Raw genomic sequence first — 13,905 nt, forward strand, 5'->3', positions numbered from 1 at the left:
TTTATATAATTGATGCGGAGAAGTAGTTAAAATGAATACTATACCTTTTGTCTGGAAACTGAGTGTGTTTGCTTGGGTTTTTTGTCAACAAATTGAAATTGCAGAGATGTGCAAAAATTCACATGGAAACAATCTTTCAGCAAGGGAATAATGATAAATCTCTATAATCCAGCATACTGTGTGTGATTACACATGCTCCTTCTGACACACAGGCTACACCTCTGTTAGTAAACTAAATGTTGTTGGGCATGGGCATGAGTGTAGGAAAGTGATTGTCTAGACTGCTGAAATGTTAGGGTAAATGTTAGCATACTTCTAGCTTGGGTTGTCTAGCATACTCCCAAACAATTTCAGACGTAATGTTGTAGACAGTGTGAGCTAAATTCCCAGTGGCTTATAGACAGACATTGTCTTTTGAAGGGTAACTGAGTTTAACAGTGCATGACTGTGGTCAGAGCATTCTCATTAGTCTTGGGGCTTGACGTTTCTTAAGATATTAGCACAGATAGGGATGTGGTGTCTATGTGATGGAATAGCATTCTTTTTTTGGGTGGGATTCCTTTTCCCTAAGTCTAGATACTTAAAATTCTGAGCCACTATAGCCTACTATATAAAGAAAGAACCTAGGCTCAGTTTGCAGTAAAGGTAGAAAAAAGTGTTTTCAGAAGCTGATTGAACTGACTGATCTTACCATCCATCTAAATAAGAGTTAGTTTGTTTTCTTGAGATTCATATTTCTCTCCTGACTATGAAAATATCCTAAGCTAACTGGTTCAAATTTAACCAATTTTCAGAAGCCTGAGTTACAACAGGTAAATCGCAACCTTTGTGCCTAATTTATGAACAAAGAAAACAAAGGCATTTTGTTGATGGACAGATTTAGCATCTGTACAGGAAGAAAAGCAAGGTATTAGACTCCTTGCCAGTTTTTCAGCTGAGGTTGATCTCAGTGGCAGGAGAAAGGCAACAAGAAAAAATATGATACCAACTTTAGTTTGTACATTTGTAAAATAATGAAAGGTTGCCTATGGATCTGTTATTTACTATAAAGATGTCTGATTCTCTCCTAATTAATGATGAACATCACAGAATCGTAAAATGGTCTGGGTTGGAAGGAACCTTAAAGGTCATCTAGTTCTAACCCCCCTGCCATAGGCAGGGGCATCTTCCACTAGACCAGGTTGCTCAAAGCCCCATCAAACCTGGCCTTGAACACTGCCAGGGAAGGGGCATCCACAACTTCTCTGGGCTACCTCATCTAGAGAATGAGCTGAAAACAGCAGACTGAAGGGAAGACCAGCAGTCTGATTCAGAACCACTTAATGAAGCTGTTCAATAAAATAAGGACAGCAAAATGGAAACCATTTGTAGAGTCAGAATTACTTCCTTGGGCTGGGGTCATTACAGTAATAAAGGAAGAATCCACAAAGAAGAATAATCTGGAGTTGAGAAAGATGGATTTGGAACTGGTCTATATTGCTCCAAGAACTGGACCTCAAGGCAAAAGGAGAGATTTAGAATGCATCTTTACATTTTAGCAATGCTATATGGAGAAAATGCAGAGGAAAGGGTAAAACATGGAAAGAGTTGTAGCTGCTCAGAGTAGAACTGCTTATTCCAAGGAGCAGATGGAAGTATTTAACCCATTCAGCATGTTAACAGGCCAAAAAGGGGAATTCTAACTGAAAATTAGTTTAGGCATATTTCTTCATTTCAGCAGAGAAGAAGCCGAAGCCATGATATCTTGACACTAGGATGGATGAAATAACCTTTGCATTTTCTTCCTGAGTTACCACTATGGTCTGTTGTCTTCATTATGGAGATTAGAAGAGGATGTGAAGCTCCCACTTAGTGCTAAATACAGGGTCAATACTTCCTTTCCTCTGAATAAAAAAGAATGAGAGAATATAAGTGGTATAAATTAATTAATTGCTCACTAATCTCTTTTAAGATAGTGTGTATAATACACTTTCTTCAATAAACTAATGCCATAATCAATATCAAATGAATATTTAGTTCTTGGTGTTTCAGTTTCTGATTTACTGAAATTATATATAATTTATCTTTGATCACTGTGTTTACATCTAATCTAATTGAATCATGAGTATATAGTTTGCATTCAGATCAGATTCATTGGCATTATATTTTGTTTGATATTTTATATCTCTGTGTCTTTTTTTCTTCTCTTCCCATTCCTGTTTGCAGGTTTTGACCTAGTGAAGTGTGAAGATCCTGGCATACCAAATTATGGCTACAAAATCCGAGATGAAGGACATTTTATAGACACTGTCATTTTATACAGCTGTAATCCTGGCTATACAATGCATGGTAGTAGTATTATGACCTGCTTAAGTGGAGATCGAAGAGTTTGGGACAAACCTTTGCCAACTTGTATAGGTAATATGGACTGTGACAATGAAAGATTTCGTCTGGTGTTTCAAGAGAAAAAACAAAGCACTATGATATGATAATGCTGTAAACATACTTTAAATTTCAAGTAAAGATTTAATCTGGACATCTAAGTATAACTTCTCTGAAGTAGATGGCTGGCTCTATGGCTACAAAACTGCTTGGAAACACTTGTTCCTATAGGGCATCCTTTGATGAAAGACTACTGCTTTGGTTCTTATGATATCCTGGGTCATTGAGTCTGATATGCTGTCACAGGCAGTGGTATTATCTAAACACTTCACAAGCTAAGCAAGCCCCATCATAAAGCAAATAAATTTTTTTTTACCTTGTCAGTTTTCATCAGAAATTATTTCAGCATCTCATTTCTATGAAGTTAATTCCTGATTTTCATCCCACATTGGTGGATTGTTTTATCTGTGTGCTCTTGAGTCACTGTTGCCATGCTAGGATACTCCATTTGTCACAGCCTTGAGGCAGACCTTTTCTTTAAATATCATGTCTTCAAGTGCTAAAACTGTGTTTCACTGCAACCAACATAAATGTTAAATAGAGAAGTGCTAGGTGAAATGCATAAAATAACTGAACACCAGTACAGCTATTGTCCATTGTACCTTTGCTAAGCAGTTTCTCTCCTCTAGTTTTTCTTTTCAGACCAGCAATTACCGGTGACTTCTGGAGTTCTGATTTCACATAGAGACCCCATGAGTCCTTGGGAAAGTCTTTCTTTCTGTGTGTCTTCTGATGCTTAGTTTTTTTTCTCTGCTGCTTGCTGCAGGCAGGCCACCAATTGCTTTCAGTTCTCACCTGACCTGCAGGGTCTTTGCTCTCTCCCGTATTGGGTTCTACATTCTCCATTCCAGGAGCCACTTCCTGCTGAACACATTCACAGATCTGCAGCCTCCAAAGGAGCAAACTCCCTTCCTTTCAAAAGTTCATCCTACCCAGAGGCTGAGTGCCAAAAAACCATCAGTGGACAGCATTTCTGCTGTCTTAGTAGAGGTGTTATTTTTCCCGCTTGATTCTAGAATTCTATCTGTAAGTTTTCTCATATATATGACAGGTCAGAGCAACTCTTTCCAATTTTGATTTAAAGATTTTTCCAGGCTCTTTATACATTCAAGTCCTCAAGCTCTTCAGTTTAATTGGCTAGCTTCCTTTTCCTCTAAGTTTGCCCTTTTGTAGAGAAGAGCCCTAATTAGTCCTACCTTTGCTTATCTCCCTATTTAAATTAAATGAAGTCATTACTATAAGGTCATTTTCTGTAATATTTTCTTGTGCCTGTGTTCACTACCAAGTATTTGAATAAATTATAAAATACTTGCTGGTTTCAACTCTATTAGCTGAATAAATCCATCTGTCTATCTATTTCCTTTTCTTAGTATGATGATTTGTCCTGTAATCTATATGTGGGAGTTTAAAATCTCAACCGTGCAGTATTTAAGAAAAAATAATTAAAAATAAAATCAAGTTTCCAATCTGACCTGCAGGAAGATAGGGAACTCAGGATCACAGAATCACAGAATTGTCTAGGTTGAAAAGGACCTTGAAGATCATACCAGTCCAACCATCAACCCAACATTAACAGCTCCCAACTACACCACATCCCTCAGCGCTAAGTCGACCCTACTCTTAAACACCTCCAGGGATGGGAACTCCACCACTGCCCTGGGCAGCCCATTCCAACACCTAACAACACATTCTGTAAAGAAATGCTTCCTTATATCTAGTCTAAACCTTCCCTGGTGCAACTTGAGGCCATTACCTCTTCTCCTATCACTTGTTACTTGGTTGAAGAGACTCATCCCCATCTCTCTGCAACCTCCTTTCAGGTAGCTGTAGAGGGCGATGAGGTCTCCCCTCAGCCTCCTCTTCTCCAGACTAAACAACCCCAGTTCCCTCAACCGCTCCTCGTACGACATGTGCTCCAGACCCTTCACCAGCTTCGTTGCCCTTCTCTGGACACACTCGAGTAATTCAATGTCCTTTTTGTAGTGAGGGGCCCAAAACTGAACACAGTAATCGAGGTGCGGCCTCACCATCTTACCCCTTACCAGTACAGGGGTAAGATCACTTCCCTGTCCCTGGATCAAGTGAATCTAAAGAAAATTTCCATCTTTACTCCTGTAGACCATCTTTCATAACTCTTCTCCAAAATATTTTTTACCAATATGTATGTTTTTTCATGCTGACTTTATTTAGTTTACTTCATCATTACTATGTAATGCTCCCTCCGCTCCCATATCCCTACTTTTATTTTCAGTTTTCTTGATAACCATACACCTTAAAAATTCTATATTCCACCTATGATTGCTACTTTTTTTTTTTTTTTTTTCATTATACTTTGACTTTGTACTTTGCATTACTAGATTTGGTTTCGGGTATTTTGTTGTACAGCTTTTGGAATCACTTGTACCAAAATCTCTTATTTCTTGAGGATCTCACTTCATCTCTAAGCAGTATGTCCCAATGTCAATTGAATGGCCAATTTTCTATTTGTATCCTGAGAGAGATTTTGCTTTCTGTCTGTTCAACCAGAAGGCTATCTTTTTATGTACCTTTATCTCTTTACATATCTTTTTATTTGCTGTCCTTGTTCCTATCTTTAATATCAAATTTGGGGATTATATCAGTTTTGTATAAACTCCCTCTTTTGCTTCTCCTGAAGCAAAAAGTCTTAAGTCTCCTGAAACACTAATTAGCTCCCCAAGAAGTCAAATGTTCACCATTCTCTCTGAAAATCTTCTAAAACTGAATCTTTCTAAACAGCCTTTCACAAACAGTCTTCATAATCTTCATTAAAATGTAATGTTTTTTCTACTGTTCTGTGCACAGGAAAACTTGTCGTGAAGATCCCTGAAAATTCAGTTAAGCATCTGCAGATTATTTCACGCTCTCTTTTTTTTCACCTCTGGTGTTATTTTCTTTTCTTTCTTCAGTTTTATCTTATGCTATTAGAGTTTTATGACTTCCTACTCTGATTTGATTGCCTTCCCTTTCTTCCTTTTTCTTAAATTGTCATGAACTTCCAAGTATCACGTTCTTTCTTAGACACATTTTCTTAATATCATCCTGTTTGTGGATTCCTATTCTTTTTTGCTTCTTGTGTTTTAGATCGGCATTTGACATTTGCTGTTCTCCCCAGTGACATTTACATTCATCATTGTCTTTAAAATAATTTCAATCTCATTCACAAAAAATTTCAAACCCGTACATATATGGGCTTTAAAGCCCATACATATTTACATATTCTACACCTAGTAATTTTCAGCAATACACTTCTATACTGGTCTTAGCATTCTTTTTCATTTTTTCTATATTCTAAGGCTTACTGAAGGAAACCAATGAATTCCTGTAATTCCTTCTTTAGAAGATTATAGAACTTGTTTGAGTATGTCACTTCTATTTTAGTATAGTTCTTTATATAGCATACTCTTTGAGGTGGTGATTTTACAGTGTGCTTATTTCTCCATATTGGAAAACAAACTTTTTGGATCTTTTTATAATCACTTTTGAAAGTTTGCTTGTGATCTGCTCTAAAATCGATTTTTTTTTTTTTAATATATGAACTATATAACGCATCATCCCTGATTTTATCACATATTCTAAATGAGTATTCTCATAAATCTAAACCAAATCTGTCAATTAGTTTGAGTTTAAATAACTTTGGTTATCTTGAGTTGCCTTGAGTTCTTTGGTAAGTACAATACTGTATCAGTCATTTCTTTAACTGTAGTTATCTATCACAGCAATTATTGCATTCTGAACTTTCTTGTATAATGAAAATTAACTGAAATCTTAGGCAAATTTTACATTTGAAGAAATTATGTACTAAATCAGCTTTCTGCTGTGGTTCTATAAATAATATGTAGTGTTTTGAGTGAGCAAACCAGCAGGATAGGTAAGTAAATCAGTCACCTTGTTTCCTCTACAGTTATTTTCCTTCCTGCTAACAATTTGGTTCTCAGCAGTGACTTGGTGGCATGAATAAGACTTATTATTTGTTAAGAGTGTTGCTGATAGATTATTTGGTCCAACTGCCATGGTTCTTTCATCATCTGTGTCTTACACTATGCTTGCTGTACATCTGTGCTTGAAGAGTTCCATATGGTAGCATTTTTTAGTACCACTACTTATAAGGCAACACTGTAAATGAAGTAGGAGTTCAGGTACATCACTTAACTGAAGAGTTACTGATCCTTTTTGGTTCAGTGGCACCTGTCTGTTACACAGTTTCAGTTTCATCAGGGTGCATCTTTATCCTGACCAGACAACAACATGATGTCTAAACAAGCAATGTTAAGAATCATATATTTCTGGATGATTAGCACTGCAATTGGTCTCTCCACAAAGTTAAGATAGCATTGATAATAAGGTAATATGTTTTAGACCAGATATTGCATACTTTCAAATCATAGCTTTTGGATTTACGGTCTAACTTTGTAGACATATGGCATTTAAATTTCTAAATACTAAAGGAAATTACTAGGCAATACCTAACTGCTTTTTGATGTAATTAAACTTAGTTATATAGAAGTAACTTGAAAGCTTTAAACTAAAGGCATAACATAATCACAGAATTATGATTTATTGCTTTATAACAAGGTAGGAATGAGATCATTATGTGTGCATTTGTATCTTGTGCACATGTCCTGGTTTTGTATGCATATGTACTACTTCGGAGATTTTAGGTCTTTTCGTTACCTTTTTAGAAGACAGAGAGATGTGGAATGGACAGAAAATGGAAGTGCAAAATATTATGGTCTTAAAAATAAATGTAATCCTTACTTATTTTGTAGCTGAGTGTGGTGGTCGAATTCACGCTGCTACATCAGGACGAATTTTGTCCCCTGGTTACCCAGCACCATATGACAACAATCTTCATTGCACTTGGATTATTGAAGCAGATCCAGGAAAGACAATAAGGTACATGCTTAATTTCAGTATTTATTATTGACTTCAGTATTTTATATAGTCTATGCCTTACATTCTCATACTCTTCTACATAAGTTTTCTTTATTAAATCCTCCTTACATTAATAAAGTTGATGCTTGTCTTGCTGGCATTTATGAGTGCCATTCCTCTAGGGAACTTGGGTATCTAAATTGTGTAGGGGACACTTAGGCACCTAATTCAGAACTGTGAATTTCGTTAAATAATATGTCCTATAAATCTTCAGTGTGGTAGAGTGGTGCACTGCTATGCCTTTTTGTAGCTGTAAACAAACTAAAGTGCCAAGCTGTTGTGGCGGTTGACCTTGGCTGGATGCCAGGTGCTTACCAAGCTGTTCTATCACTCTCCTCCTCAGCAGAACAGGGCAGGGAGAAAATAAGATGGAAAAAAACCTCATGGGTTAAGATAAAGGCAGTTTAATAAAGCAAAAGAAAAGGCCACACAGGGAAGCAAATTAAAACAAAATACTTATTTTCTACTTCCCATCAGCAGGTATGTCCAGCCACTTCCCAGGAAGTAGGGCTTCAGTACACAGAGCGTCTGCTCTGGAAGACAAACTTCTTAATAACAAATGCCCCCCCTCTCCCGCCCTCCTTTCTCTTAGCTTTTATTGCTAAGCAGATATGGTGTATGGTATGGAATATCCCTTTGGTCAGTTTGGGTCAGCTGTCCTGGCTATGTCCCCTTCCAAGACCTTGCCCACCCCCAGCCTGCTGGTGAGGGGGGAATGTTGGAGAGACAGCCTTGATGCTGTGCCAGCACTGCTCAGCAGTAGCCAAAACACGGGTGTGTTACCAACACCCTTCCAGCTACCAGTGCAAAGCACAGCACTATGAGGGCTTCTATGGGGAAAATTAACTCCATCTCAGCCAGATCCAATACACCTGTCAACTGTGATTTCAAAATCCGTCTCTTCAGTCATTCTAATGTCACTCTTTTATATCTTACTGTCACACTCAATGTAATAATTTGTTTTAAATCAAATATAATATTCAATGCTGTTTCTTAAATACATAATCTCAAACAGCTGTAAAGTTCCTGTCTCTCTGCCAGGAGTGCTCAGACATCAGGCATCTTGGACCTTGTTGGGTATCTATTAGGAACTGTCTCTTTGTCATGAATGCCTTGATCTGAGGAGGATTTGACAATTAACAGCAGCAGCAGAGAAGATTAGTGTTATAAAGGTTTATATACAACTCTGAAGGGTTTTCAGTTTCCATTCCTGCTCTCTTTCATCATATCATTATTAACATATATAACATTTTGAAATATGTAAGTATCAGACATTTTCCCCATAATCATATGAATAATAAAACCAGCAACATCTCAGAAGATGTTGAGAATAATTAAATTTAAGAAAAATTATGAGATTTTAATAAGAAGTATGTACAGGACTGAGAGAATGCTTAATAGATAAGGACTGGAAGATTTCTCCAATATAGATTAGGCAGCATAACAGAAAAGAGAAGAAATTAGAAGAATACAGAAAATGAGGGAAATACAGCTGGTGACTAATTTGTGAAATAAAGGTACATACCAAGAACTGAATGATAGAATCTGGAGGTTTTACTTCTATAATGATTTACGGAAAGACGATGGAAGGATTCAAGAACTCAGGCAAAAGGAAATTAGTAATACAAGAAGGACTTTTAAAACAGTTTTTACGCATCAGTTTGAAATTCCAACAAGAAGGACTGTCATACCTTGTGGTTGATGTATAGTTAAATTACTCAAGTGGAAGAAATACCAATATTTAAAGATCCTTTCAGCTCAGTTTTGCTGTAGTAACACACAGATTCAAAAAGTTTGAAATGGCAAATTGTGTTCAATATTCAAGCTAGTTTGTCCACTCCTAACAAGAAGTTGCTGTGAAAGCAAGAATGTAACAAAAACATTTAACATCCAGTCAAGATAGATAATCTTAATTTCTGTCATTTTAAAATAATTTAATGACACTAATATGTTTAATGATATGCAACAGAGATTAGTTTTATACTCCAGTGTCAGAAGTATGTGATTTCCAGTAAACATGTTACTTCAGAATATTAGCTATCTATTTTGAGCCAAAACTTAGCAAATAGTAAGCTGTTTCATTATTCTGTTTATGTGGACAACAGTTTTAACTGATCACTTAAACAAAAATTACTTTATAAAATTAAACCAGTAAAACAATATAAGCAAATGGTGAGTTATTCACTGGAGGTTGGTTTTTTTTTATTTTTAGTAATCCCATTTCAATAAACCAAATAATGAATCCACTCCATCATAGGTGATTTCAATGCATCATTTACATTTAAATGACAATTTTAAAATTAATTGTTTCCAAATAATGACAAATCTGATGAATATCAACACACAACTATTTGAAAGAAAAAAGTTTTGATATTCACCTATGAGATTTCATCAATGTTAAAAATGTAAACAGTCAGAACTCAAAGTCAATGCACATATTTTGACTAATAACAGCATTCTTGAACAGCTTTCTAAGTCTAATACTTCACCTGGAGATAAATACAGATTATTTTATTGTAATATAAATTTATATTTTATGAATTTTGGCATAAGGCAAAGATAGGAAAATACATTTTCTGGTTTTCTGTAGGAAAGGAAATGCCATGCTGACGAATTCTCTGTGCTATGTATGCTACTGTCAAGTAGCTACTGCTTTTTTTCAGTTGCATGTAATTCAATCTAATCAGTGTTCTTGGTATCCTCATTTGAATAGATGAAATCTTTGATGAAAGTTCTTATCCCTTAAAATATCTATCATAAAAATAATTAAATTTATAAAACCAGTTCTATTTGCCCCGTAATGGTGTTTTCTGTAAGTCTGACATTTATAGAACAGAATAGCATCTCTCTTACAAGATCAGCTCATCCAACAGTAAAAATGGACAACTCTGCAGGACCACCAGCCCTTCTTCAGCCCTAAACAGCATCTCAAAACTAAATACAGTTTGGGAATGATTGCTTGGAGTTTTGTGTAATTGCATCTAATGAGTAATCTACAGTGCTTTTACTTTCTCTTTGCAGTCTGCATTTTATTGTTTTTGACACTGAAGTCGCTCATGACATCTTGAAGGTATGGGATGGGCCTGTTGAGAGCAGCATACTTCTGAAAGAATGGAGTGGCTCAGCCCTTCCAGAGGATATTCACAGCACTTTCAACTCATTAACATTGCAATTTGACAGTGATTTCTTCATCAGCAAATCAGGCTTCTCCATTCAGTTTTCAAGTATGTAAATATTTTTTCATCTCAAATACAATAATTATTTACACTAATTATATGCATTATTCTTATATATATATATTAACTGTTTCTCATCTTACAACTTCCTCCATATTTAAAAAAAGGATATTATTTTAATTATTTTATTTATTTCTGCAAATAGCTATGACTAGGGAGTATTTTTAGATTTGCTTTGAATGTTTAGGTGTTCTTATTCCTTATTTTGTACAGCAACTACATGTCTAGCATTATCTAAGTAGCATTATATAACAAGTCAAGATGGGTTTGTACATACATAAGTTTTCTTCTATACTGATAGTTTTAAATGTTCCCACCAGTGCTACCTAGTAATATATTATTTTGCATTTATACTTTATGATGTTTGGGGTTTTTTTCTCAAAACACTGGTTGCATCATTCTTATGACCGTAACCACTGTTTGTGTATATGATTAAATTGAAGAATAAAAAATATTTTACCATATTGAAAAATATTTAAAAATTTACTGTTAGACTAATCAAATTCATCTTCAGGTCTAAAGTGAAAACTCCTCTTTATATAGAGGAGCTGTGATATTGTATAAGTCATAATATTATAAAATTGAGTATGTGGAGTTTTTCTGTGATATTGTGACTGAAGTGTTAAAGACTGAAGGTTGGACTACAGGAAGACTATTTCATTGTCTTTGACTCAGTCATTGCATCCTTATATATCTAGATATAATGTACATAAGTGTATTTCTGCTCAGTAACATAAGAAAATTATGCATTAATAAAGTGTGTGAGAGTAGGAGTATTATTTAAAACCTTCTCTGTAGTTGTTGTCATTCAGAAGCAAAGGGCACTAAGAAGCTTTCAATCATTATTATTTGCATGAGGAAATATACTTGGGGAGTTTCCTGGTCTCTAAATAGTGCATTTTACATTTACCTGTTTACTTAATTTTGCTTGATTTTTCTGAATGTTGTACCCCCAAAACCACAGACTGTCATCAGCCCTTAGATACGTAGTTAAAAGTATATGAAATGAATTAAAGACAAACAGCAGAATAAATGTTTCTAAAATTTCTGACCAGTGTGCTATATAATACGCAGCTTTTCATGTTGTTTGAAAAAAGTTAAATTTTACATTTGTGGAAATGAAGGAGTTTTTTTCTCTGTTAGGGTTAGCAAACACATTTTATGTTGTATTATTTGAAAATATTTATAAGTTTATACACAAATTTTGAAAGGAGAAATTATTTAAGCAGTTAGATTTGTCAACACATTCTTTGACCTTCAATGATACTTAGAGTAAGTAGGAGACAATTTAATGCTATAAGGGTAATGAACTGATTTTGTCATCTTAGTATAATGGATGCACTCAGTGATTATGTTAGCAATTGCAGAGTATGTCTTACTCGAATTAATTGGAATTAGTGGTGAAGAACTGAATGCCTCAGCTCAAGTAAAGAGAAAATGATATTAAAGTTTCATTCACCCTGCTTGACAAGTGGAATGTTTTATTAATTTTTTAATTGTAAAGAGTAAAAAGTATGATTTAAGGAATATGTTAAAGTAAATGTTAAATTATTTAATCTAAAATTCAGAGCTTAGTTTATTTAGTCTCCTTGAGGCAATGGGCAGACCACTGTGGCCTTGATCTGTGAAGGAATTAAACTAACTAATCTATGGATAAGTGAGGATCTTTGCATGCTTTAGTGTTCATCATGTGCTCAATCTGTAGGCCAGTTTAGAGCAAAATTGCACAGAATATTGAAATTTCACTACTTTTGTAGTTTGTAACCCAGTGAATAAGAATCTGGAGTTGCTTAAACTTTTTTCTGGTAATTGCAGAAGATGTAGATGTTTTATTACAAGTTCTATGAAGGTAACTGCTCAAGTTTTGTGTCTTAGTGGTACTTAAAGGATATTCAAATGTTGCATTTATTAATGAGTATATTTTATTTAAATATTAATTACAATCCAAGAAGTAAACGTCAGATGCAGAATTGTACAGGATTGGAAACCTTCAAGAATCTGGACCTCTTACACATCCAGCTTCTCTATTGGATTATGCAATTGGGATGATCAATGAACATCCACTTACGGGATCATACAAAGGATATACATCTGAGAGTATCAGGTCAAATGATCAGCTTAAAGACAAAGCATAAAGTGCTAACCTTCAGCTGGAGAATTTGTTTCACTGTGCCATGAATGTGCTGATTACTTTCTATACTTTACATTCTAGAATAACCTTACCGCATCTGCCTAAAAAAAGAGTTGCTGTGAAATGATAGTATGAGGTAGATCAGAAAATATCACATATAAATTACTGTTGATTGTAAATATAATTAGATGTATTTTTAATGGAAAAATATAAATTGCTGAAGCTTACAAATGTTTGAACACTATTGAAAGTGCTTTGTCTTACCCACTCAACTCCGCATGTAGAGCATGAGGACATGAACTGACAAGAGTGATTATGTTAATTGTAATCAGTCTAATGCTTTTCATTAAAACTTAATTACCATTTAATCATGCATGAAAGGACAAAAACTGGAGTTCGCTGTACAAAATTGACCTTTAGTCTGGGGTTAAATACATTTAAACTATGTATTACAAGCCAGGGATGTCAACCAACTCTTTCTGATCACAGTACAAAAAGTGAAAACAAGAAGGGAATAGGAAATTTGGTATTTGGTTTCTTTATTCCAAAGAAACAAAGTTACTGACAGCAAAAAGTTCATGCCTAAGTTAAACATAAAAAAGTTTTCTAACCTAGTTTAATTCTGTCCTATGTGTCTAAGGTAAATGGGATAAATTTCCCTCTGAAGTTGCCTTTTCTTTTTATCGTAAGTCTATATATACTTATATAAGAGTGTGTATATATATACACACACTTGTATAAGTCTAGATATACTAACATACACTAAATCTCAAACTTCCGGACATCTAAGGAAAGGTGAAATACATCTTACCTGTCTTTTCACAGGTGTCTAGTTCCCTTTGAGCTGCCATATCTGCCATGGCCAGTCTCCATCTGCCACTCCAGAAGGTCATAAACCCATAAGTCCTTGGTCATATCTTCCAGTCCTGTGCAGATACCTTGGATATTGTAAAGCATCTCAAATGAGACAAGCCACATATGCAGAGGCAGATCAGTCTTGCCCTGAATGTTTAATCTACAGCTACTCTAGACTTCTGAAAGCACTTAGATCCCATGCTAGTGGACGGTCCATTGCTTTTATTGACCTGAAGCTTATTTTTTTGAGAACTTGTTTATATCTAACCATAAATTTTTTTAACTTGATATTTAACAAAACCAGTAGAA

The 13,905-nt window shown here is 35.1% G+C and overlaps 1 protein-coding gene across 1 annotated transcript in view; it reads left to right on the top strand.

Moving 5' to 3' along the window:
- CSMD1 (CUB and Sushi multiple domains 1) overlaps positions 1-13,905 on the top strand; it is a 1,278,503-nt gene that overhangs the window by 1,025,133 nt on the left and 239,465 nt on the right. Inside the window, exons 24-26 of the mRNA XM_074819927.1 lie at positions 2,206-2,397; positions 7,209-7,335; positions 10,396-10,598. Coding sequence (XP_074676028.1) covers positions 2,206-2,397; positions 7,209-7,335; positions 10,396-10,598 — 522 coding nt within the window. The remainder of the gene's footprint in view (positions 1-2,205; positions 2,398-7,208; positions 7,336-10,395; positions 10,599-13,905) is intronic.

The sequence above is a fragment of the Strix aluco genome, chromosome 3, assembly GCF_031877795.1.
Source record: "Strix aluco isolate bStrAlu1 chromosome 3, bStrAlu1.hap1, whole genome shotgun sequence".
Classification (NCBI taxonomy): Eukaryota; Metazoa; Chordata; class Aves; order Strigiformes; family Strigidae; genus Strix; species Strix aluco.